This window comes from Dendronephthya gigantea, unplaced genomic scaffold, assembly GCF_004324835.1.
Source record: "Dendronephthya gigantea isolate DGI-Jeju-01 unplaced genomic scaffold, DenGig_1.0 000000F, whole genome shotgun sequence".
In the NCBI taxonomy this organism is placed as follows: domain Eukaryota; kingdom Metazoa; phylum Cnidaria; class Anthozoa; order Malacalcyonacea; family Nephtheidae; genus Dendronephthya; species Dendronephthya gigantea.
Genome location: NW_021163010.1, coordinates 4,397,401 through 4,423,725, shown reverse-complemented (window position 1 = coordinate 4,423,725; position 26,325 = coordinate 4,397,401). Strand labels below are relative to the sequence as shown.

The 26,325-nt window shown below is 36.3% G+C and overlaps 5 protein-coding genes across 6 annotated transcripts in view; 4 read left to right on the top strand and 1 right to left on the bottom strand.

The window, feature by feature from the left end:
• Positions 1-759: 759 nt before the first annotated feature.
• LOC114519971 lies at positions 760-1,419 on the bottom strand. The gene has a single exon (XM_028540167.1). It carries the CDS (start codon positions 1,417-1,419, stop codon positions 760-762), a length of 660 nt encoding a protein of 219 aa, XP_028395968.1.
• A 926-nt stretch (positions 1,420-2,345) lies between these two features.
• The window catches only part of LOC114530581 (transformation/transcription domain-associated protein-like), a 52,766-nt gene continuing 28,786 nt past the window's right edge, over positions 2,346-26,325 (top strand). For both annotated transcript variants that reach the window (XM_028552277.1, XM_028552201.1), the window contains exons 1-37: positions 2,346-2,429; positions 3,041-3,172; positions 3,341-3,390; positions 3,584-3,659; positions 3,784-3,818; positions 3,922-3,993; positions 4,069-4,101; positions 4,396-4,536; positions 4,710-4,880; positions 5,177-5,254; positions 5,452-5,540; positions 5,813-5,909; positions 6,096-6,164; positions 6,268-6,337; positions 6,934-7,160; positions 7,439-7,489; positions 20,711-20,802; positions 21,007-21,133; positions 21,212-21,323; positions 21,572-21,661; positions 21,884-21,953; positions 22,270-22,327; positions 22,441-22,494; positions 22,659-22,697; positions 22,843-22,939; positions 23,084-23,178; positions 23,339-23,447; positions 23,554-23,610; positions 23,748-23,835; positions 23,948-24,026; positions 24,284-24,373; positions 24,544-24,654; positions 24,905-24,994; positions 25,221-25,370; positions 25,504-25,574; positions 25,863-25,966; positions 26,071-26,194. In XM_028552277.1, the coding sequence (XP_028408078.1) occupies positions 3,073-3,172; positions 3,341-3,390; positions 3,584-3,659; positions 3,784-3,818; positions 3,922-3,993; positions 4,069-4,101; positions 4,396-4,536; positions 4,710-4,880; positions 5,177-5,254; positions 5,452-5,540; positions 5,813-5,909; positions 6,096-6,164; positions 6,268-6,337; positions 6,934-7,160; positions 7,439-7,489; positions 20,711-20,802; positions 21,007-21,133; positions 21,212-21,323; positions 21,572-21,661; positions 21,884-21,953; positions 22,270-22,327; positions 22,441-22,494; positions 22,659-22,697; positions 22,843-22,939; positions 23,084-23,178; positions 23,339-23,447; positions 23,554-23,610; positions 23,748-23,835; positions 23,948-24,026; positions 24,284-24,373; positions 24,544-24,654; positions 24,905-24,994; positions 25,221-25,370; positions 25,504-25,574; positions 25,863-25,966; positions 26,071-26,194 (3,266 nt within the window). In that variant the 5' untranslated portion in view covers positions 2,346-2,429; positions 3,041-3,072. The remainder of the gene's footprint in view (positions 2,430-3,040; positions 3,173-3,340; positions 3,391-3,583; positions 3,660-3,783; positions 3,819-3,921; positions 3,994-4,068; positions 4,102-4,395; positions 4,537-4,709; positions 4,881-5,176; positions 5,255-5,451; positions 5,541-5,812; positions 5,910-6,095; positions 6,165-6,267; positions 6,338-6,933; positions 7,161-7,438; positions 7,490-20,710; positions 20,803-21,006; positions 21,134-21,211; positions 21,324-21,571; positions 21,662-21,883; positions 21,954-22,269; positions 22,328-22,440; positions 22,495-22,658; positions 22,698-22,842; positions 22,940-23,083; positions 23,179-23,338; positions 23,448-23,553; positions 23,611-23,747; positions 23,836-23,947; positions 24,027-24,283; positions 24,374-24,543; positions 24,655-24,904; positions 24,995-25,220; positions 25,371-25,503; positions 25,575-25,862; positions 25,967-26,070; positions 26,195-26,325) is intronic.
• On the top strand, positions 7,834-9,949 carry LOC114531116. Its single transcript, XM_028552802.1, has one exon. The coding sequence runs from the start codon at positions 7,987-7,989 to the stop codon at positions 9,565-9,567; it is 1,581 nt and encodes a 526-aa protein (XP_028408603.1). The 5' UTR covers positions 7,834-7,986; the 3' UTR covers positions 9,568-9,949.
• LOC114530930 lies at positions 10,195-12,176 on the top strand. The gene has a single exon (XM_028552587.1). The coding sequence runs from the start codon at positions 10,247-10,249 to the stop codon at positions 11,828-11,830; it is 1,584 nt and encodes a 527-aa protein (XP_028408388.1). The 5' UTR covers positions 10,195-10,246; the 3' UTR covers positions 11,831-12,176.
• Positions 18,298-20,262, top strand: LOC114531026. Its single transcript, XM_028552696.1, has one exon. It carries the CDS (start codon positions 18,327-18,329, stop codon positions 19,908-19,910), a length of 1,584 nt encoding a protein of 527 aa, XP_028408497.1. The 5' UTR covers positions 18,298-18,326; the 3' UTR covers positions 19,911-20,262.

The window sequence follows — 26,325 nt, the reverse complement described above, 5'->3', positions numbered from 1 at the left end:
CATCTTGATAACTGTGAAGTTTTTAGCGTAGAAATGTGACCTACAGTGATTTAGTAGCAGTCATTCAATTTGTTTTTTGTTATTTTAATCATACTTTGGTTAATAAACCCAATGTGTTTGTTGTTTGTCAATTTTCTTTATATATGCATGCTGCTGTATGTAATCTCCACCACATTTAAATCTGCGCCACTGCCAGATAATATAGCCAGGTCTGGCAGTTCATAATTACCACCTGAGACCAGGTTGATTATACTGCTTAGAATGCTAATTGTTTTTGAACAAACTGGTGGTTAAAATATTAAAATATTTTACTACCCATGTAGGTTTATTGTTTGGGGCCCAATTTGGCATGGATACATGCATAGACACAAGTAGCACATTCACAGAAATGCCTTTATATCAATATGTAAAAACAACAGGTTTAGAATTTCACCAAATTATTTTCTGGGACAATTTCAGGGATTACAGTTATTATATGCATTTACATGGAGTTTGTAATTAATGTAGCAATTGTTCATGTGTACAATGTCCAATTTAAAAATTAAGCCAGAAGTCTTGAAAAATTCATGCTGAACAGATGCTAGATGGACTATGAAAGAATGACTGGCAAATAAGATCACCTAAATAAATGTTAAGATGCCTCCCCCCCCCCTTAATTAGTGATTAAACTACTACAAAATCATCAATAAAATAATTAGTTAAAAAATAGTTCTAATATACAATTTAGAATATTCTTGTGAAACATTAACAGCTTCTTCACTAGGCTGTGCATGGCATTTCTTGAGAGTATACTTCACCATTTGATATGTGAGCAGTAGTCAAACCAAAATATTCAGAAAGAAAGAACATCAAGAAATCGTTGTGAGAATACACTGCTATGCTTTTTTCTGGTCGTTCACAAAGAAACTTATAAAATTCCTTTGCTCTAGCTGCAAACTGGTCTTGATCTTCAACCACCAGTTTGCCTTGTGTGAGGAGATTCACAGCTTGGGGTTGGGACTTGATATTATCTTGAATATACCACCATGTCTCCTCCAGAGATGAGAAATCAAAGCACGGATAGATGACCTTCAGGCAGCTTGCCGGTAACCCGATGTTATCACAAGTGGCCGCCATAAACTCGCGGCAGAGCGCTGTGACAATTACGTTCTCAGAACCATAGGAAGTTAGGCATGTCTGCAACGTCCTAGTGAAAGGAGAGCTCACCGCGATTTCTGGTTTGAGATTTTTAATCTTTTCTTTCAGCGTTGTTGCTTGTTGCATTCCTTTGAACGAAAGAGGTGCATCAACAAGAACTGGCCGATCTTGTTGTGGTAATTCACTCAGTTTGAGCTGACGTCGGCAAACATTCCAAGTTGATTCACCATGACGAATAAAGTGTACAGTTTTCGTCTTTCCGGACTTTTCATTGCTAGACATATTGAGATCTTTGTGATGAAGGTGTCGTAGAAGTTAAAAACAATTTTCCGTAGTAAACATTACATAATATTCAAATTATCTTTCAATTTCACATACAAGCCGGAACGGGTTGTGGTGCGGGGGTGGACTATTAAACGTCTACATACTTAGATATATAAATTACTTATCACAAGTTTCAATGAATAATACAAGTACCCATTGGCATTGCCAGTTCATACAGAATACGTTACTTCAAAATACGTTAAGGAAGTACCAAAAAAATTACCTGCCCTAGTACCACTCTCAGTGGTACTACCACTGGGAGTGGTATGTGGTACCATCTCATGTCCGGTGGGCACCGTATGCATTCTGCAAAAGCTGGTAAAAGGAGAGAATAAACTAGCCTCCTCCGCAGCACGCATCTCTTATGTATTTATATTAGGCATTTATATTTGGCTTGGGTTAGCTGTGTCGGGGAAGGCGAAGAAAAAAGTGGGAGAGAGATTCTCGCCTTCCCCGACACAGCTAACCCAAGCCAAGTATAAATGCCTAATATAAATACATAGAGATGCCTGTGGAGGAGGCTCAGAATAAACGATAAACCCTTTACTTTTTGGGCACCACTCACCAGTGATGTGTTTCTTAATTAAGCACGGCTGAAAACAGGGAATAGGGAGGGGGCATCAAGATCCGAGGTTCCAAGGCAGGTTTTTCCCAATTTTTGAAAGCGATTCAAAGGTTCTTAAAAAAGGCACTTCTCTGCTAATTTTAAATTTTCAAAGAAAGTGAGACGTATGACTACGGTATAAGTTATGAGAGGCCAAACAGCCGTTTTCCGTTATAGGGGGGGGGGACTTGACAGCAGCCCGTGATCACTGGAAGTCTGGGTTTGATTACATTCGTACATTTGCGCATGACAGCCAAGGCATTCATATAAGAGGGTCTTACTTTTTTGTGAACATGGAAGCAAGGAAAGTAGTGATTTTGGTCAAAAAAGTGCAAAATATTTCCTGTGTTTCAGTAATTAGTTGGTAAGTAACGTACTGAATAAAGTTTCTTTACAATAGTACATGCTTCATTACAAAGATATTTGCAAACCTATGCAATATCTTTCTGAAAACCTTACTATCTCCATCAATCATGATGACCTTAATAGCTAGTTAATAGCCAACATACATCAAACACATCTGACAAAACCTATTTATAAAATGCCGATTTCAACAATTTTTCATGGGAATTTCTCTACCCTAGTTTTGATTGATGCATATACTGTCCATGAAAGTTTTTTCTAGGAATAAGCGTTCCTGTCATCCTGTGCTTGCTTCTGAGGCAATGCAGGATCAGTTCTTGCCAACTGCCAAGAGGGCTTTCTTTTGGTTTGATCTCAATTTCTATGATATGACATCTCCAACTTATAATCTAATTTATGGCAAAGAGCCTGGGTTACAACTGCCTTTACTGGCCTCAATATTATTTATGTTAGTGTTACTCTTTCTGAATGAAAGTACATGTACCTTATATGTATATGAAGAGTGATATATGTTAAAACTGAAATAAATGTCCCATGGAACAGCTGAAGATTATAACTTGAATGCATGCACTATTAAGCAATTTCTTTTCTGTATACTTTTCTGAATTTTAGTTAAGTTGTAAGAAAAAAAATACACATTCATCATGTCGAGTGGTGGATCGTCTTCTGTCAACCAGGATCATGCACTTCAAGTGTTAAAAAAATATCGAACTTATGTTGAAATGATTGCTGAAGTTAATATACGTAAGTGGGCAGAATATTTTTTAGATTTCACAAATATGACTAACAATATTTTATAGTTCTTTCATAGACTATAACAATAACTAATATTTTTAATTATGTGGTTTTATATCACACAGATAATTAGGAAGTAAGGATTAAATGAGAAAACTGTTTCTTGAATTTGTTTAGCTGATGAAAATAAATTGAATGCTGCTCAGGAAATCAGTGAGAACTTTGAAGTATGTTACTTTTTGTATAGTAAATTCTGTATAATCAGCAATATACATGAAAACTTGAGTTTTATTCCTCCACCCAAGATCTTCAGTTGTGTCTGGGTCATAACAGATTTCGTACATGTGAATTATATATATGTAAAAGAATATTGTTTATTGAATGTTGATCCTGATTGAATATTATGCTTCAACACTATAGGTGATCGTTGTTTCTCCCCACTATGCTGGATTTTTAGAATTTGCAATTCCAAGGTTTCTTCAGTTCCTTAGAGAGGGTATGATCATATTGTGAAATTTTCACACCCACATTTATATACATATAATATTAATGCACTTGAGCATACTAGGATATACCGTACTGTACATTCGTTTTCATCCAACAATTTCAACTTTTCACAGGTGAGCCACAGTTTATTGCTGAAGGGGTCATTCAGGTATACCAACACTTAGTTATTTTGCAACCTGAAAATTTAATTCTTTGCAAGAGTGAAATTCAATCGAATTATATATGCTTTATTACATTTTTTCTTTTTTTAGCAATTACGAAAACTTATATTAGAGATTATTCATCGCATTCCCACGAACGATCACCTAAGACCACACTATAAGGTAACACTTAATTCATCTTTCAAAGGTTGCTATGTTTAAAGTGTTAAACAAACATTGATGTGATTTTTGTTGCAGAACATTCTTACAGCAATGTTTCATTTGTTGGAAGTAAGTTCTAATAACTTTAGGTTTACCACTGCATGTACATATAGTTGTTATTTTTTTGTTGCTTGGCATCACCTCAACAGTAGTTGCTTTCCAAATTTGTTGATGGCAATGGAATAATAAATATTTCACTTCCCTCCAAAGTACAATTTAAGTATGATCATTGAGAAATACGTATCTAGACCCCGTAGCTATATCTGTGGAAGTGCATGTATCCCACCTTTTGACTACAACTTTAACTGACGTCAAATTCGTCCATGCAGTGTTTGTAACGATAATTTATTTTTCATTACATAGTCGGAGAATGAGGAAAATGTTTTGGTCTGTCTACGAATAATCATTGAACTACATCGTCAGTTCCGACCTCCTATGCAAACAGAGATTCAGCACTTCTTACATTTTGTGAAAAATATATATAAAGAATTGCCTATCAATATTGTAAGTGTTTGATAAAGAATGCAGTTTATATTTACTAGTTATAATATATTCTTAGGCCCCATGAACTAAGGAATTCATTTTGGCACTGGTTACAGAAACAAAACTGCACCAGGAGAACTCTTGAGGTTCTCGTAATGCTATGTCTGGTTTACGATGTTGTTCCTTTGTTTCAGAAATCTTCTTTTGAAGTAGTACAGATTACGACAACTGGGTACTTACCAGCGGAGGTGAATGGTGGCGCTACTACACCAGCTAGTACTCCTAGTACAACTGTCTTAAGTAGTCCAAATCAAGCTACCAAATCTAGTGGTGATCTCACTATGGCTGCGAAGGGCGGACAACAGGTAGAGAAAGTTACAGTGTATCAATTTGCCAGAATAACTGAATGTATCATCTATGCAAACTCCATGAATATTGATGTCAAGCGTTTATAAAGAAGTTTAAATTTAAAAGTTTGATTTTTGGGGCGGCCTGTGTGTTTATATTATACAGTAGCTACTGTATTATATAAGCACTATCATCAACCTCACAATACGATGATTACACTGTATCCCATTGAAAGAAGCCGTTGGTAAAAATTGTGTTCTCTTCAGTCCAGATACCAATCACTCTGATATATTCTTATTAATGACTTTTTTAGCAAACCGTCATACCGAAGGCTGCTACGTCATTGAAAGTATTGGCGGAGTTACCAATTATTGTCGTACTACTCTTTCAAGTATGTGTATAGTAAATGTATGTTTGAATGTTATCATGCATGGATTGTTATAAGCACAACCGGTGCGATGCACAACGGACTTTACTTCCACTTTAACAGTATAGTCGATAATCAACGATTTCCATTCACGCATAATTACGCACACTTTTTCTAAAGGTGTTTTCACTTTTTCATCTGTATTTTATATGTTTTTTCAGCTTTACAAACAAAATGTTTTGGGCGAAATCAGGGAGTTCATACCGTTAATCATTAAAACCATAGTGTTGCAACCGTCAATGCAAGCCAGGTGAGTACATGTACAGTATAATCCATACTACGGGTCTACTGTAATTGAAGCACTTGTTTGTTCGTTCTCAAAGTCTAAATGGTGGATGTGTATCGTTGCTGGGCATTATTTACTGTGAGAAGTAAAATGATACTCCTAATATGTATTAAAGTTTAACGCCGTCTTTAATGGCTTCTTTTTTGTCTTGAACAACCAGGAAAAAGGCATGAGGCGTGTTTTCTGTATACAAGTATCCGCTTTTATCTTCCCATTCATTTCTTCTCGTTTTTCAGGAGTGCGCCAAGTTTCAACAAAGAAATTTACGTTGATTTTGTTGCGGCACAAATTAAAACCCTCTCATTTCTTGCTTTCATCATCAGAGCTTACCAGGTTAGTCAGTATTAAAGTTTAATGCCACTCTGATATGAATGTAGATCTAGAATTTTTTTTCAAATACACTCCAAATTCTAAACTTATCTCCTCTTATACACATAGTAAGTTCTTTTTCAATTTGTTCTTTCTACGACATAAATGCAACCGAGCGAAAGTGTATATTTACTGTAATGTATTTTACAGGAATACGTGAATAACTTTGCTTCAAACATGGTTGGTGGAATGTTGGGTTTGTTTCGATATTGTCCTCAGGTAAATTTACTGAAACAAATGAATTCTGATTTAATTAACGTTTTTTCGTACTTCTTGTAGATGTAAATACAGCTCATTGAAGCGGGGTATTTTTTCATTTTAGGAAGTCGCACATTTGCGCAAAGAGTTGTTAATTGCAGCACGTCACATTCTGGTCACTGACTTACGAAACAGTACGTGGTTATGGCTGCTTGTTTAATGCAATATAATATATTGCTGGTTATGGCTGGTTGTTTAATGCAATATAAACGCCAACAGACCATCAAAATATTCGCAAAATATTCGCAAATATATAACAAAAAATTCCTTGTCATTTGAACCATCATTTACATATTTTAACTTTTGATTTTTCGATATACTTGCGAACAATAACGCATCCCAGCCGTCATCTTGTTTTATCGCAATTTACGTATATCAATCACAACAAGCATGGAAACATTTAAAAAATCGAGGAAAAAGTACCAGTTATACATGAAATCTCGTGATGTCTTGTGACGTGGTTAGATCAAGATACTTAATAATGGCTTGCAAAATATTAACACAAGGTTTTACCCTTTTTTGCATCGCATATAGTTGAAAGAATATGCATATTTTTCAAAAATGGCAGAAAGTTTACATGTTTCCTATCAAGTGCCCTTTCACAAAAAGTATACAAATTACAAAAGATTTGATGATCAAACTTCCAACCTCCCTTACAATAAACATTTACATTAAACCTGCCCAAGTTCATGGTGAAAAGTAATTAACCATGCACGCTGTCTTTCGATAGGATTTGTTCCCCAAATTGATCAATTGTTTGATGAAGATGTTTTAATTGGTTCTGGCTGGACCGCACGCGAGTCACTACGTCCACTGGCGTACAGCACATTGGCAGATCTCGTACATCACGTGAGAAGTCATCTTCCCCTTCAACATTTATCCCTCGCTGTACATTTGTTCTCCAAAAACGTCCATGATGAATCCCTTCCAGTCAGCATTCAAACCATGTCATGTAAAGTAAGTGAAACTATTTAAGATGACCTTATCTGCCATGTGAGGCTGTTTTATAGTATTGGCGACATATACTGAATACGAACTACAGTATATGACCAATTTTAACTTTAACTTGCTCATTATCATATCATTCTCTCTAATAGTAGACCTTTCTGGGGCTGGTTGTATATAACTCTTAAGTATACGTTTTGCGTAGATAAAGGATCGTTTAAAGTTAACTTTCTTGATACAGTATACAACCACCCCCTGTACTTCTTCTGACATCTAATGTTTTTTATTAGTTGCTACTAAACCTTGTTGAGGGAATACGTAAGAGTGATGAACAGGGAACAGTAAGTTTGTAAACGTTTTAGCAATTTCTTAGAGTCGTTCAAATAGATTAAGTTTATGTCGTTATATGCATGCAATACCGTCAGGATAATAAAATAGATCTATTTTATTACCCATGCATTGCTTAATGTTATTCTATCTGTTATTCGCCAAACCTTTCAAGTTAATTTTCACTTTTTGCATGTGCGATTTTCTTCTTTTGATAGATGTGAACGAGTGAATTAGTTAGTGATGTTCAAATAAGAGCTCTTATAAATCCGAGCATTCGTAACTAATTACTCGTTCACATCTATCAAATGATGAAAATCGCACATAAAATCGCACCAAAAATTGCGGGCCCTCAGAAATCTGAGGCTCGTATAATCTAATATGTCGTTGCTGACATTCTATAACAAAGACTCCTTGTCGGGGAATCGCATTTCCCGCTGAATTATACGCGAGATAGATTACGTGACGTTCACACGTATCATATTCATTCAAAATACAGAGGATACAAGGAATGTGGCTCACAGTTCCCAACTTTCTACAAGTTGGAGTTATTGTCCAAGCGCTTACTACTATCATCTGCATATTCTTTGTGTACAAATGTACAAAATATTTGTTCGGTAAAGCAACAAGCGAAGAGCCACTGACATCCAACACTCTTCGACGCCGTCTTGGTCTACAAGAAGATATATTTCATACATTTTCCGTGCAAAGAGGTGGAAGTGGTAATGTATGTCTAGCAGTATCCTTAACGTCAAAACAGAGCCTCTCACAACAACATGTTCGCGATGCTTTGGTGTTGTTGGCTAAGCGACAGCCAATGCTTCGAGCAGTTATTAGCACATTTGGCGATGGCTACAAATATTTCGAAATCAACAAAATCAACGAGGTTATCAGGATGTTAGATATCGCTTCTTCTACAGTAAAGGCTTCAGACTGGAAAGATGTTTGGTTTGAATATACATCAAAACAGCTGAGCAATGCGAATGGTCTGTTATGGCGAGTTGTGATTTTAGAAGAGGAATTTAGACCAGACACTGACGAGTATGCAAATACCTTGTTATTTAGTTTTATTCATTCCTGTATTGACGGTGTGTCGTGTGTTAAATTTTGCGAGCAATTTCTCAAAAACATTAATGATATTTCAAGCGGTATTATGGATGTCGATCAAGAAATCTGCAGTCTAAACTTGCTGCCGTATTATCAAGATATAATCACAGGAGAACGAACTACGCATTCAATATTGACCTTCATTCTTACCTATTGTGGCCTTCGGTCTATTTTAAGATTTCTCATGCGTAGAATGATTTCTCGTCAAATGGAAACGGCGAAGTGCAATCCATATTACGCTCAGTTCCCACCGAGTTTGGACGTTTCCAGCTTTGTTGGCCCAAATCGACTGGAAACTAAAGTTTTTACCGAGAAGGAAACAAAGAATATTTTACTGGCCTGCAAAACAAATAATTGTACAGTAACTGGGGCTCTCACAGCCGCGGCACATCTGGCTTTTTGTGAAGTCGTGGAAGATGGTATGAAAGGGAGCAAGGGTGCAAATTTGCAATACAAGTTTTCCATTAATGGTCAACGATGTTGTGATGTAAAGCCGCATAAGGAATACTTTGGATATTTTGTATTCAATTTCAAAGAACTTTACTTAAAGTACCAGGCTGGAACTGGGATTGATTTTTGGAAGGCGGCACAAAAAACAACGAAGCAAATACGAGATTGTGTTGAAAAGGAAGAATACGTTCTTAGCGAGAGAATGATGAATGAAACCATAAGGGCAAAAGAATTAATTGATCCTATTGATCGTGAACTGCTAATTCGCACGTCACCTTGTAATTTAATATCGAGTTTCGGGTCGTTCAATTTCGCCCACGACATTGACAAACAAACTTACAAACTTCAGGATTTGTTTATTAACAGCCTTTTTCATGGTATTCCTAATACATTCAATCATTATAACCACACTGTTAATGGTAGAATGACCTGGCAAATTATGTATGATGGTTCTAGAGTAAAAACTAGTGACGCCGTAAAGTTTGCCAATTGTTGCTTTGGTCGATTTCTTGAAATAGCATCTGGTAAAGTTTGAATGACATTTGTATAAACCGACTGTACAACAGCCTTTGACTACGCACGTCAAACGAGGAGCCTGTATATAATGACACCCTAACAAGAAACTTCGCTTAACAGATTGTATTAAAGGACGCAAAAAATATATTAAAATCTGTATACTAATATATACGCAGTATGTACATACACAATTATATGATACAAAAAATTGGTCAAAATCTCGGTTTCTAAATATAAAAATATTTAAATCAAACCGAGGCTATGACAGCGGCTCTAAAAAGCGACACCCCCGGAAGTGATGCGACACCGCCAAGCACATCCTCGTCCCTATGCGTGGAGAGCAACGGAGCTAGGCCCTGGGGACGAGGATGCGCCAAGCAGTTAACTGGATAAAATAAATATATCCGCTTCTGGAAACTCCGAAGAACTCGTTTGAAAATTTAAATATCCAGGCTTTTAAGGTTTTTTAAGAAAGTGACCCATGCAGTTCTCCGAGTTAGGGATCCGATTAAGCATTAGTGTTTCGGGGAGACTTCAGAGATTTTAGTTAGCCTTTTTAGACAGGTCATGGCAACGTCTAAACTCTCTTGACCTTGTTAAATATTCATTTCTTTAGTGTTGATTCATGAATGCCTTTATTGTGCAACTTGATCTGCTTTTACAAGCACCAATAAACTAGACAAAAATATATAAAAGCTATGGTGTGGCCATCAGTCTTTAACTTTCTACAAGCTGGAGTTATTGTCCAAGCGTTTACTACTATCATCTGCATATTTCTTGTGTACAAATGTACCAAATATTTGTTCGGTAAAGCAACAAGCGAAGAGCCACTGAAAGCCAATACTCTTCGACGCCGTCTTGGTCTACAAGAAGATATACTTGATACATGTTCCGTGGAAAGAGGTGGAAGTGGTAATATATGTCTAGCAGTATCCTTAACGTCAAAACAGAGCCTCTCACAACAACATGTTCGCGATGCTTTGGTGTTGATGGCTAAGCGACAGCCAATGCTTCGAGCAGTTATTAGCACATTTGGCGATGGCTACAAATATTTCGAAATCAATGAAATCAATGAAGTCATCAACATGTTAGATATCGCCTCTTCTACAGTAAAGGCTTCAGACTGGAAAGATATTTGGTTTGAATATACATCAAAACAGCTGAGCAATACGAATGGTCTGTTATGGCGAGTTGTGATTCTACAAGAGGAATTTAGACCACACACTGACCAGTATGCAAATACCTTGTTATTTAGTTTTAATCATTCCTGTACTGACGGTGTGTCGTGTGTTAAATTTTGCGAGCAATTTCTCCGAAAGTTGAATGATATTTCAAGTGGTACTATCGATGTCGATCAAAAAATTTCCAGTCTGAATTTGCTGCCGTATTTTCAAGATTTGGTCACAAGAGAACGAACTCCGTATTCCATATTGACCCTCATACTTACCTATTGCGGCCTTCGACCAATTTTAAGATTTCTCATGCATAGGATGATTTTTCGTCAAGTTCAAGCAGCGAGGTGCAATCCATATTCTGCTCAATTCCCACCGAGGTTAGACGTTTCCAGCTTTGTTGGCACAAATGGAATGGAAACTAAAGTTTTTACTGAGAAAGAAACAAAGAATATTTTACTGGCCTGCAAAGTGAATAATTGTACAGTAACTGGAGCTCTGACAGCCGCGGCACATCTGACTTTTTGTGAACTCGTGGAAGATGGTATGAAAGGGAGCAAGGATGTAAATTTAAAATGCTCGTTTTCAATCAATAGTTTGCGTTGTTGCAATTTAAAACCACATAAGGATTACTTGGGATATTTTGTGTATTATTGCGATGAACTCTACTTGAAGTACATGAATCAACTTGGGATTGATTTTTGGAAGGTGGCGCAGGAAACAACAAAGCAAATACAAGATTGTGTTAAAAAAGAAGAATTCGTTCTTAGCGAAAGTATAATGAATGAAACCATACGAGCAAAAGAATTGGTTGATCTTCTTGATCGTGAACTGCTAGTTCGCATTTCATGCTGTAATTTCATATCGAGTTTTGGGTCTTTTAATTTTGCTCACGACATTGACAAACAAACTTACAAACTTCAGGATTGTTTTGTTAACAGCCTCACTCATGGTTTTCCTCATACATTCAATCATTATAACCACACTATTAATGGTAGAATGATCTGGCAGATTATCTATGATGCATCTATTGTAGAAACCCATCATGCAAAAGAGTTTGCTAATCGTTGTTTTAGCCGATTTCTCGAAATGGCATCTGATCAAGTTTGAATGACATTTGTTGCATGACTGAGATATATACATATATCAACTTTAAATGAAGCCTAACAAAGTGATTGACCTGATAGAATGAAAAGAAGTCAAATTGTGCAAATTATGAAAAAGGAAAATATGAAGTTTCATGCATACAGTTTCATATACTGACATTAGGCAATTTTGAAGAATGTCGAAGGGGCGTGTCTCCCAAACTTCACATAGACTTTCACAAGGAACGTCAATTCATTTTCAGTACAGTCTTTTATTTATTGCCTATGATTCTCTGATCAGTCAGCGCTGCCCACAATCGTAAGTTATTTCGCATTTATGGTTATGCTTATTGCTTGATTTAATGCTTATGCGGGTGTATTTAGCAATTGTATTTCTAAAAATATTTTTGTCAATTTACTTTTATTCAATTTTAAATGAATATTTTAACATCTTATATTTTAAGATCTTTTGTATTTTGTGGCCTGCGGAGCATAGATATAGTATTATATACCGTAACAAGGTAGTGATATAATCATGGCCTAGCAGCTTCTATACCTCTGGAGGAGGCACCACTGGCCTAGCCAGCTTCTATACTTCTGGAGGATGGGAGACGCCCCCCCCCCTAATTATGGATGCTATGCCACTGATAACTACACGTGCGAGTTCCACATGAAAGGTTCCCAATCTATAATAAAACTATTAAAAGCCGGGCACTCTATCTACTCGGTCTTCGCGCCTTCGCAACCATAATAACATTTATCCCAAGGCCCGTTAATTTACACTTGCAATTTTTGCTGCGATTTTATGTGCGATGTTCTTCTTTTGATAGATGTGAACGAGTGAAGTAGTTACTGATGTTCAAATAAGAGCTTTTATACATCAGAGCATTCATAACTAATTACTCGTTCACATTTATCAAAAGAAGAAAATCGCACATAAAATCGCACCAAAAATTGCAAGTGTAAACGGGCCTTCGGAAATCTGAAGCCGTATACTCTAATATGTCGTTGCTGACATTCTATAACAAAGACGCCTTGTCGGGGAATCGTATTTCCCGCTGAATGATACACGAGATAGATTACTGACGTTCACACGTATCATATTCATTCAAAATACAGAGGATACAAGGGTCAAGAAATGTGGCTCACAGTTCCCAACTTTCTACAAGCTGGAATTATTGTCCAAGGCCAAGCGCTTACTACTATCATCTGCATATTCTTTGTGTACAAATGTACCAAATATTTGTTCGGTAAAGCAACAAGCGAAGAGCCACTGACATCCAACACTCTTCGACGCAATTTCTCAAAAACATTAATGATATTTCAAGCGGTATTATGGATGTCGATCAAGAAATCTGCAGTCTGAACTTGCTGCCGTATTATCAAGATATATAATCACAGGAGAACGAACTACGCATTCAATATTGACCTTCATTCTTACCTATTGTGGCCTTCGGTCTATTTTAAGATTTCTCATGCGTAGAATGATTTCTCGTCAAATGGAAACGGCGAAGTGCAATCCATATTACGCTCAGCTCCCACCGAGTTTGGACGTTTCCAGCTTTGTTGGCCCAAATCGACTGGAAACTAAAGTTTTTACCGAGAAGGAAACAAAGAATATTTTACTGGCCTGCAAAACAAATAATTGTACAGTAACTGGGGCTCTCACAGCCGCGGCACATCTGGCGTTTTGTGAAGTCGTGGAAGATGGTATGAAAGGGAGCAAGGGTGCAAATTTGCAATACAAGTTTTCCATTAATGGTCAACGATGTTGTGATGTAAAGCCGCATAAGGAATACTTTGGATATTTTGTATTCAATTTCAAAGAACTTAACTTAAAGTACCAGGCTGGAACTGGGATTGATTTTTGGAAGGCGGCACAAAAAACAACGAAGCAAATACGAGATTGTGTTGAAAAGGAAGAATACATTCTTAGCGAGAGAATGATGAATGAAACCATAAGGGCAAAAGAATTAATTGATCGTATTGATCGTGAACTGCTAATTCGCACGTCACCTTGTAATTTAATATCGAGTTTCGGGTCGTTCAATTTCGCCCACGACATTGACAAACAAACTTACAAACTTCAGGATTTGTTTATTAATAGCCTTTTTCATGGTATTCCTAATACATTCAACCATTATAACCACACTGTTAATGGTAGAATGACCTGGCAAATTATGTATGATGTTTCTAGAGTAAAAACTAGTGACGCCATAAAGTTTGCTAATTGTTGCTTTGGTCGATTTCTTGAAATAGCATCTGGTAAAGTTTGAATGACGTTTGTATAAACCGACTGTACAACAGCCTTTGACTACGCAAGTCAAACGAGGAGCCTATATATAATGACACCCTAACAAGAAACTTCGCTTAACAGATTGTATTAAAAGACGCAAAAAATATATTAAAATCTGTATACTAATATACACGCAGTATGTACATACACAATTATATGATACAAAAAGTTGGTCAAAATCTCGGTTTCTAAATATAAAAATATTTTAATCAAACCGAGGCTATGGTAGCGGCTCTAAAAAGTCGACACCCCCCGGAAGTGATGCGACACTGCCAAGCGACTAGTCAACTGAATAAAATATACACGCTTCTGGAGACTCCGAAGAACTCGTTCGAAACATTTAAAATATTCAGGCTGTTAAGGTTTTTTAAGAAAGTGACCCATGCAGTTCTCCGAGTTAGGGATCCGATTAAGCATTACTCGGTAATGGTATTAGTGTTTCGGGCAGACTTCAGAGATTTTGGTTAGCCTTTCTAGAAAGAGCTTGGCCACGTCTAAACTCTCTTGAACTTGTTAAATATTCATTTCTTTAGTGTTGATTTGTGAATTTTATTGTTTGCAACCCGTAAACCACTTGAACTGCTTTTACAAGCACCAATAAACTAGACAAAAATATATAAAAGCTATGGTGTGGCCATCAGTCTTCAACTTTCTACAAGCTGGAGTTATTGTCCAAGCGCTTACTACTATAATCTGCATATTTCTTGTGTACAAATGTACCAAATATTTGTTCGGCAAAGCAATAAGCGAAGAGCCACTTAAAGCCAACACTCTTCGACGCCGTCTTGGTCTACAAGAAGATATGCTTGATACATGTTCCGTTGAAAAAGGTGGAAGTGGTAATATATGTCTAGCAGTATCTTTAACGTCAAAACAGAGCCTCTCACAACAACATGTTCGCGATGCTTTGGTGTTGATGGCTAAGCGACAGCCAATGCTTCGGGCAGTTATTAGAACAATTGGCGATGGCTACAAATATTTCGAAATCAATAAAATCAATGAGGTCATCAAGATGTTAGATATCGCTTCTTCTAGAGTAAAGGCTTCAGACTGGAAAGATATTTGGTTTGAATATACATCAAAACAGCTGAGCAATGCGAATGGTCTGTTATGGCGAGTTGTGATCTTACAAGAGGAATTTAGACCAGACACTGACGAGTATGCAAATACCTTGTTATTTAGTTTTAATCATTCCTCTACTGACGGTGTGTCGTGTGTTAAATTTTGCGAGCAATTTCTTCGAAAGTTGAATGATATTTCAAGCGGTTCTATCGATGTCGATCAAAAAATCTCCAGTCTGAATTTGCTGCCGTATTTTCAAGATTTGGTCACAAGAGAACGAACTCCGTATTCCATATTGACCCTCATACTTACCTATTGCGGCCTTCGACCAATTTTAAGATTTCTCGTGCATAGGATGATTTCTCGTGAAGTTAAAACAGGGAAGTGCAATCCATATTTTGTTCAATTCCCACCGAGGTTAGACGTTTCCAGCTTTGTTGGCACAAATCGAATGGAAACTAAAGTTTTTACTGAGAAAAAAACAAATGATATTTTACTGGCCTGCAAAGTGAATAAATGTACAGTAACTGGAGCTCTGACAGCCGCGGCACATCTGGCTTTTTGTGAACTCGTGGAAGATGGTATGAAAGGGAGCAAGGATGTAAATTTGAAATGCTCGTTTTCAATCAATAGTTTGCGTTGTTGCTCTTTAAAATCACATAAGGATTACTTGGGATATTTTGTGTATTATTGCGATGAACTTTACTTGAAGTACTTGAATCGATTTGGGATTGATTTTTGGAAGGTGGCGCAGGAAACAACAAAGCAAATACAAGATTGTGTTAAAAAAGAAGAATACGTTCTTAGCGAAAGTATGATGAATGAAACCATACGGGCAAAAGAATTAGTTGATCTTCTTGATCGTGAACTGCTAGTTCGCATTTCATGCTGTAATTTCATATCGAGTTTTGGGTCTTTTAATTTTGCTCACGACATTGACAAACAAACTTACAAACTTCAGGATTGTTTTGTTAACAGCCTCACTGATGGTTTTCCTGATACATTCAATCATTATAACCACACTATTAATGGTAGAATGACCTGGCAGATTGTCTATGATGCATCTATAGTAGAAACCCATCATGCAGAAGTGTTTGCTAATCGTTGTTTTAGCCGATTTCTCGAAATGGCATCTGATCAAGTTTGAATGACATTTGTTGCATGACTGAGATATATACATATATCAACTTTAAATGAAGCCTAACAAAGTGATTGACCTGATAGAATGAAAAAGAAGTCAAATTGTGCAAATTATGAAAAAGGAAAATATGAAGTTTCATACAGTTTCAGTTTCATATACTGACATTAGGCAATTTTGAAGAATGTCGAAGGGGCGTGTCTCCCAAACTTCACGTAGACTTTCACAATTCATTTTCAGTACAGTCTTCTATTTAATGCCTATGATTCTCTGATTAGTCAGCGCTGCCCACAATCGTAATTCATTTCGCATTTATGTAACCATTTACATATTTTATGCTTATTGCTTGATTTAATGCTTATGCGAATATATTTAGCAATTGTATTTCTAAAAATATTTTTGTCAATTTACTTTTATTCAATTTTAAATGAATATTTTAACACGATATCTCGTAGATCTTTTGTATTTTGTGGCCTGCGGAGCATAGATATAGTATTATATACCGTAACAAGGCAGTGATATAATCATGGCCTAGCAGCTTTTATATACCTCTCGAGGAGGCACCACTGGCCTAGCCAGCGTCTATACTTTTGGAGGAAGGGAGACGCCCCCCCCCTAATTATGGATGCTATGCCACTGATACCTACACGTGCGAGTTCCACATGAAAGGTTCCCATTCTATAATAAAACTATTAAAAGCCGGGCACTCTAGATTTCTGACGATTTTTTTTCGGTTTTCGCGCCTTCGCAACCATAATAACATTTATCTTAAGGCCCGTTAATTTACACTTGCAATTTTTGCTGCGATTTTATGTGCGATTTTCTTCTTTTGATAGATGTGAACGACTGAATTAGTTACTGATGTTCAAATAAGAGCTTTTATACATCAGAGCATTCGTAACTAATTACTCGTTCACATCTATCAAAAGAAGAAAATCGCACATAAAATCGCATCAAAAATTGCAAGTGTAAACGGGCCTTCGGAAATCTGAAGCCGTATAATCTAATATGTCGTTGCTGACATTCTATAACAAAGACTCCTTATCGGGGAATTTAATATCGAGTTTCGGGTCGTTTAATTTCGCCCACGACATTGACAAACAAACTTACAAACTTCAGGATTTGTTTATTAACAGCCTTTTTCATGGTATTCCTAATACTTTCAATCATTATAACCACACTGTTAATGGTAGAATGACCTGGCAAATTATGTATGATGTTTCTAGAGTAAAAACTAGTGACGCCATAAAGTTTGCTAATTGTTGCTTTGGTCGATTTCTTGAAATAGCATCTGGTAAAGTTTGAATGACATTTGTATAAACCGACTGTACAACAGCCTTTGACTACGCACGTCAAACGAGGAGCCTATAAATCTATAATGACACCCTAACAAGAAACTTCGCTTAACAGATTGTATTAAAAGACACAAAATATATTAAAATCTGTATACTAATATACACGCAGTATGTGCATAGACAATTATATGATACAAAAAGTTGGTCAAAATTTCGGTTTCTAAATATAAAAATATTTTAATCAAACCGAAGCTATGACAGCGGCTCTAAAAAGTTGACACCCCCCGGAAGTGATGCGACACCGCCAAGCAGTCAAAATGTACCATCGTTAATTAAGTAATCTTGAAGAATAATTATAGCTCGATAAAATATATCCGCTTCTGGAAACTCGGAAGAACTCGTTTGAAACATTTAAAATATTCAGGCTTTTAAGGTTTTTTAGGAAAGTAACCCATGCAGTTCTGGCCGAGTTAAGGTTCCGATTGAGCATTATATAGTGTTTCGGGAAGACTTCAGAGATTTTGGTTAGCCTTTTTAGACATAGGCATAGCAGGGCAACGTCTAAACTCTCTTGAACTTGTTAAATATTCATTTCGTTTGTGTTGATTCATGAATTTTATTGTTTACAAGCCGTATGCCACAGCTGTATTATGCTGTTGTAACGTCTTTATTGTGCAACTCGATCTGCTTTTACAAACACTAATAAACTAGACAAAAATATATAAAAGCTATGGTGTGGCCATCAGTTTTCAACTTTCTACATGCTGGAGTTATTGTCCAAGCGCTTACTACTATAATCTGCATATTTCTTGTGTACAAATGTACCAAATATTTGTTCGGCAAAGCAATAAGCGAAGAGCCACTTAAAGCCAACACTCTTCGACGCCGTCTTGGTCTACAAGAAGATATACTTGATACATGTTCCGTGGAAAGAGGTGGAAGTGGTAATATATGTCTAGCAGTATCCCTAATGTCAAAACAGAGCCTCTCACAACAACATGTTCGCGATGCTTTGGTGTTGTTGGCTAAGCGACAGCCAATGCTTCGAGCAGTTATTAGAACAATTGGCGATGGCTACAAATATTTCGAAATCAATGAAATCAATGAGGTCATCAAGATGTTAGATATCGTTTCTTCTACAGTAAAGGCTTCAGACTGGAAAGATATTTGGTTTGAATATACATCAAAACAGCTGAGCAGTGCGAATGGTCTGTTATGGCGAGTTGTGATTCTACAAGAGGAATTTAGACCAGACACTGACGAGTATGCAAATACCTTATTATTTAATTTTAATCATTCCTGTATTGACGGTGTGTCGTGTGTTAAATTTTGCGAGCAATTTCTCAAAAACATTAATGATATTTCAAGCGGTATTATGGATGTCGATCAAAAAATCTCCAGTCTGAATTTGCTGCCGTATTTTCAAGATTTGGTCACAAGAGAACGAACTCCGTATTCCATATTAACCCTCATACTTACCTATTGCGGCCTTCGACCAATTTTAAGATTTCTCGTGCATAGAATGATTTCTCGTCAAGTTCAAACAGCGAAGTGCAATCCATATTATGCTCAGTTCCCACCGAGATTAGACGTTTCCAGCTTTGATGGCACAAATCGACTGGAAACTAAGGTTTTTACCGAGAAGGAAACAAAGAATATTTTACTGGCCTGCAAAACAAATAATTGTACAGTAACTGGAGCTCTGACAGCCGCGGCACATCTGGCTTTTTGTGAACTTGTGAAAGATGGTATGAAAGGGAGCAACGGTGCAAATTTGAAATGCTCGTTTTCAATCAATAGTTTGCGTTGTTGCGATTTAAAACCACATAAGGATTATTTGGGATATTTTGTGTATTATTGCGATGAGCTTTACTTGAAGTACGTGAATCGATTTGGGATTGATTTTTGGAAGGTGGCGCGGGAAACAACAAAGCAAATACAAGATTGTGTTAAAAAAGAAGAATACGTTCTTAGCGAAAGTATGATGAATGAAACCATACGGGCAAAAGAATTAGTTGATCTACTTGATCGTGAACTGCTAGTTCGCATTTCATCCTGTAATTTTATATCGAGTTTTGGGTCTTTTAATTTTGCTCACGACATTGACAAACAAACTTACAAACTTCAGAATTGTTTTGTTAACAACCTCACTCATGGTTTTCCTGATACATTCAATCATTATAACCACACTATCAATGGTAGAATGACCTGGCAGATTATCTATAATGCATCTATAGTAGAAACCCATCATGCAAAAGAGTTTGGTAATCGTTGTTTTGGCCGATTTCTCGAAATGGCATCTGATCAAGTTTGAATGACATTTGTTGCATGACTGAGATATATACATATATCAACTTTAAATGAAGCCTAACAAAGTGATTGACCTGATAGAATGAAAAGAAGTCAAATTGTGCAAATTATGAAAAAAGGAAAATATGAAGTTTCATACAGTTTCAGTTTCATGTACTGACATTAGGCAATTTTGAAGAATGTCGATGGGGCGTGTCTCCGAAACTTCACATAGACTTTTACAATTCATTTTCAGTACAGTCTTCTATTTAATGCCTATGATTCTCTGATCAGTCAGCGCTGCCCACAATCGTAATTCATTTCACATTTATGTAACCATTTACATATTTATGCTTATTGCTTGATTTAATGCTTATGCGGATGTATTTAGCAATTGTATTTCTAAAAATATTTTTGTCAATTTACTTTTATTCAATTTTAAATGAATATTTTAACACGATATCTCGTAGATCTTTTGTATTTTGTGGCCTGTGGAGCATAGATGATATAGTATTATATACCGTAACAAGGTAGTGATATAATCATGGCCTAGCAGTTTCTATACCTCTGGAGGAGGCACCACTGGCCTAGCCAGCTTCTATACTTCTAGAGGAGACGCCCCCCCCCCTAATTATCGATGCTATGCCACTGATAACTACACGTGCGAGGTCCACATAAAGGTTCTCAATCCATTTTTTTAACCAACTGCGAAGATAAGATCATTTGGAAATTCTTATCAGTCACCCTTCAAATAGTGAGGAGGATCTCCACCGATATTAATCAATTTTGTCAGGTTGTACATGCTAACAATTATATCTTTCACAGGGCCGTGAAATCTTGATGAGGATGCTTGAAGTTTTCGTGAGGAAATTTCATTCTATTGCAATGCATGAACTGCCAGTTATCATGGAGAAGTGGTAGGTAAACATATAATCTTTAATTAACTGCATATCAATACGCGATAAAACCTATCATACAAGTACGAGCATTACCACTACTCCAATCACATGCAGAGACAGTTTTTACATTGGTTCATTGGTCCATTTTTACACCGGTTTTGTCTTAATACTCGTGTGTTTTAGCGTTTCCAGTACTTTTAACGTTAATTTTGGTTCCTTAAGTGAGAAAAAAGGTGAATCATCCGCAAGTAGCGCTAAGGACCAGGCAACAACTAGTGATAACACTTCGCAACCACCGAAGATTTCTCTGCCTTCCTTCATTCAAGAATCAGATTCATCCACAAGCAAGGTACATGTATCGATGAGTCTTTTCGATAAAGTGCCAGAATAATATAATAGTGTTTTGACTGTTGTTGTTCTGCTGTAGAAATCTGGTGACTCCAAAGCAAGTAATTTCTCAGCAGCTGATTGTAAAAGTATGGTGAAGACATTGGTTTGTGGTGTGAAAACTATTACATGGGGTGCTGGATCTTGCAGAGGTAACACGGCCAAAATCGTTTTGCCAGTTCAGTTTCGAGAAAAGGAAAAGCGAGAAGATGGAAACACCATTAATTGCAAATTTTTGCAACTTAACAAATTGGACAGTCATTTTTCTTAAATTTGAAGCTTCTTCCAGTTAGATTTTTATGTTAACTGTTTGCACATTTTTGTACTTACGTAATCGTCACTCTTTGTACAATTGTGTTTTGTATTCAAATTTTATTTAATTTTATAATTCCTTACGTAGATGTTACAACAACACCCCAGACACAAGCGACAACAGAAAAACATTTCCTTCCGCAAGAGACACCTTTGTTTTCACGTCTACTGAAATATGGTAAATCCAGCAATGTGCATTTTCCCGTCACTTTTATTATTCAAAAAGGTGGAGTGGAAGACTGGTAATAGCGAGATTGCCAATGAGCTGTATTGTTCACATTCCCAAAGCAGTTTTTGAGGCATATTCAACGTCACTATCACCATGAAGTTCTCGTTATAACAGTAAAATTACGAACTAACACAAAAAGAACTGATCCTTGGAATATCTTTGATTCTATAGCTTTACAAGCTTTGGATATTTACCAAATTGTTCAATCCTCAAATGGAACATATTATATAAGGACACCAAAGTATGTTGTATGGCAGTTTAACTCATGTCACACTTTGGAATGACACATTTGAGTTGGCATAATCATGTTCCAACAATTACAAAAATTTGAGATCTTGGGTTATCCATGCATGGGTGTGACCTTCCTATGACATACCTGGAAACGGGGTGCAGGTATCAAGGTTGTGTTGGGGGCTCAGCAAGGCAGATTGCCTCAGATTTTCTCAATTTTTTTTCTTATCACTTTAAATCACTCAAGACTCTTTCTCAAACTCCGTGTTATTACGCCCTTTTATAATTCTTTAATACATTAAAGGTGGATTTTTCATGATTTATAGTTCGCAGCAGATTCGTATGAAGGAAGAGAAGGAAATACTTGAACATTTTGCTGGCGTTGTAAGTATTTAAACGATCCTTTCATTCCTTTGAAATGCATATACGAAAATACATAAACCGGACGTTAAAACGTGTTTTTCATCTGAATAACTTTATATTTATCTACTGTGTAGTTCACTATGCTGAATACAAACACATTTAAAGAGGTTTTTCAAGAGAACATTGAGGTATTGTGGCGTTCCTTGTTTTACCAATAACTGTATTTTTAGATGTCACATAAAACAATGAGTACATCACAAGTATTGCAATTTTGTCAAATATTTGTTCCTATATATATTTCTTATAATAGGTAACGTTATAATTTCACTTATTTAGTTTCTTGTTTATTTAGTATCTGGTTGAACGTATCCATGCCAATTTTGCTCTGCAGGTTTTAAAATTTATAATATATTAAGAATTTTATGTATTATCAATTACTAAGTGATCTAAATTATTACCGTAAAAACTGAAGAATATATGATAGACGAATTCCTTCACATTGAAATATGAACTATACATGAGTATTTCTATCTTAGATTATTCCAAATTCCTTTTTGGCTAACCCTCATACGTCTGCAACATTCGCAACAATATTGATGCAGTTTCTGTTGAATAAACTGGACGAAATGGGAAGTAAGTAACTGTTCCTTTGCGAAGGACAGATTTCAAATTATTGTTGCTATTCTTCACTGCGTTTTAAAAATCCCATATTAAAGTGTAACTGTATATATGTTTATACATTCACCTCAATAAAAGATTGTTCTTTATGTCTTACAGCAAATGTTGAAAATTCGAACTTGTACCTGAAGTTATTCAAACTTGTTTTTGGTTCAGTGTCTTTATTTGCATCTGAAAACGAGCAGATGTTGAAGGTATTGTAGAGATAATTTAAAATGATATGTTTTGTACTTTTGTTGAATAAACAAAGGATGCATGGAGGAGAAACAAACATCTAGCATAAATACAGGACTTGTCCTATTCCGAATTTCAAGATACTGTCCTTAAAATGATATTTGTATTATTTATATTTAGCCTCATCTTCATGAAGTTGTAAACCGATCAATGGAACTTGCTTGCACTTCGAAAGAGCCTTACAACTATTTCCTTTTATTACGTGCGCTTTTTAGATCTATCGGAGGAGGTACATGCATGTGTGAAACTGAGCCGTATTTTTAACAGTGCTATACTGATTTTACGTTGCCGTATTGATAGTAAACTCAATAATACTCACCGCTGATATTTTTAAGGAAATCATGATCTCCTCTATCAAGAATTTCTTCCTCTTCTGCCGAATCTTTTACAAGGTAGAGTGGAAAATTAACTCGTGCATTTCAAAACCTGTATGTTTTTCTTTTTGTATTCCGGATGTATTATAGGCTCATATTATAGTTAACATTAGCTTATAGTATTGCTGTTTTACTAGTTAATTGAAACATTTCAGGTTTGAACAATCTTCAAAGTGGCGTTCACAGACAATATATGAAAGATTTGTTTGTTGAACTATGTCTAACAGTCCCTGTCCGGTTAAGGTTAGTCAAATAGTATATTTCTTCCCTGTATTGATCAATTCTTCAAACACAGTATAATCCAACAGTCAAGTGATTCTTAGCTTTTATGCACATCGTTCTTTCCATTGAATAGCTCTCTGTTGCCATATCTTCCCATGTTAATGGATCCCTTAGTTTCTGCGCTCAACGGATCACAGACGTTAGTTAGTCAGGTAAAAGTTGTTAAAATCAATTAGGATTTCTCATGAATTGTCTTCTTTTGAATCGCTAAAACGCAGCTATTTACAAATTAGTCATAATTTATGTTTCGCACTAGCAACAACGAGTCTATAACAGAGTTATAAATGAAACACATTTTACAAGATAATTAGAAATTTAAACTGACTACACAAAGAAGAGAATTTACTGATGATATAGATTGCAATGGTGAAGTTGAAGACAATAAGTATACGTTTCTTATTCACCACAGGGGCTCCGTACGTTGGAGCTTTGTGTGGATAATCTGCAGCCCGATTTTCTCTACGATCATATTCAACCAGTTCGAGCAGAGCTTTTTCAGGTATTTCCTTTATGTATTATTTGTACATTAATGTATGGCATTGCGGAAGAACAATAAAAAACTCTTGACTGAAGTTCATAATATTAAAAATTATAAGGTCACTTACAGTAAACCTCTCTGCTAACGTTGCATCACGAAATTTGTTAAAACTGAATTTAAAACTATTTTAGGCTTTATGGAAAACACTTCGAAATCAGAGTGACGCTATTGCGCATGTCGCGTTCAGGGTGCTAGGGAAGTTTGGTGGTGGTAACAGACGTATGCTCAAGGAACCTCAAAAGGTAATTGATTTGGTACCATGTTCGTAGACTCTTGAATGATACGTCGTGTGAAGCCATGCACCTTGAAGATGTACCGGAACTTTGACATTTCAAGCTAAAATTTTCCAATAAATTTTGATGGAAATTTTTATGACTCTGTGTTTATTGTAAATATAAGCTCTGCATGGTTTTGTTTTTAACCGAGGGAAAAGCTACTTTCTATTATTGTGTCTCCATGAGGACTGTCATAAAATTGTGTTTCAATTTCCAGCTTGATCATAATGATATGGAATCTATTGGACCTTGTATATCAATATTTTTCCCAGAGAGCAACTCGGCTGTCACCTTACCAGTCTCCTCAGTAAGTTTAATAAAGTTTTTGAGCATGAAAACTCCATTTTATAATTACCCCTAAATAACATTAGGGTAGTAAACGTTGGATGAATGTGTCATTATAGTTGTCTAAGTATTGTGATTTGCGTTGAAGGCACATGTTAGCATGCCTGCAATCGTTCTGTGAAAAAGTAGTTACAGGGTACATTAAGAACGTGTGGATACAGCTAGAGTGTAACATTGTTGGTTATTAGGTGATTGAAAGTGCGCTCAAAGAACTAAAGTCAGCCCCCGCACCAGCCCCCCAACAAACAACATCACAACAACAACAGCAGCAACAAACCACTGTTCAAGAATTGGATAATACCGCATTTTATAGAAAGCAAGCATGGATTGTTGTTCAGGTAATTTTATGTATTCTATTTGCTCGAGTAAATATCTGCTGAATTTTGGCAGATGGTGCTTGAATTTGTCAGACGAAGCCTGCAAACTCCTTGCAAGTCTGTTCATGTGACGTGCCATATTTTAAAATTTCAGTCATTCCTCGTGACAGTTATATCATTTGAAGATTCTGCGGACGTTTTTGAGAAGTTCCTAAGTCATGATAGGTTTGTGATTTTGTAGTTATAGTGGATGTAAAATCAATGTGAAAGTTTCGCATATTATTGGACACATTTCGTTTTTGTTACGAACAAGGACAGTTTGTTTCATGATTGCATGCTGCATCACAACGTATAGCCAGTGTATCAACATACACGTATGTTGTTCTAATGGTTCTGTCACCTTGTGTTGTTTAGGACATGCATAATAACGTCATAAGTATAGGGTTATTCACAATGTTATGTTACACACAACCTGACATGTCATATATACAATAAATCTTTTTTACACGATAGTTTCAAAAGTTCTACTCCACCTATCACTGGGAAGAGTGCTCGTCCGCCTGCAGTAGATGTGGCAGCCAGGCAAACACTCACTAATGCTCTCTTAGGAATGCTCGGTATGTCTTGCCAGGCCTGTTTTTTGGACGTCAAACTTTTCATGTGCCGAAGTATAATGAATAAATGTGAGGATGACGATAAAGTTTTTGTTTCTTTGTTTCAGTGGCGTCATCGGTAACAGACATTAAATCCGACGTTATTCCATTCCTTTGTCACATTGTCCGGCACTATACTATACTTGGTGTTGTACAACAATCTGGTCCTTGTGGCAGTAAACCATCCACAAAGTAAGATGTCTGAAATTACGTTGCCTGAAAAAAAACTCGCCCTTTTAATAATAGTTCAGTCATTTTTCACATTGAGTATACTCATTCTCAAAATGATTTTAAACCTGGGAAAAGTGCATATTAGCGTTTTT

What these genes read in the sequence shown, in the direction of transcription:
- LOC114519971 (XM_028540167.1), bottom strand. Translation starts at nt 1,419, where the DNA reads ATGTCTAGCAATGAAAAGTCCGGAAAGACGAAAACTGTACACTTTATT.
- LOC114531116 (XM_028552802.1), top strand. Translation starts at nt 7,987, where the DNA reads ATGTGGCTCACAGTTCCCAACTTTCTACAAGTTGGAGTTATTGTCCAA.
- LOC114530930 (XM_028552587.1), top strand. Translation starts at nt 10,247, where the DNA reads ATGGTGTGGCCATCAGTCTTTAACTTTCTACAAGCTGGAGTTATTGTC.
- LOC114531026 (XM_028552696.1), top strand. Translation starts at nt 18,327, where the DNA reads ATGGTGTGGCCATCAGTTTTCAACTTTCTACATGCTGGAGTTATTGTC.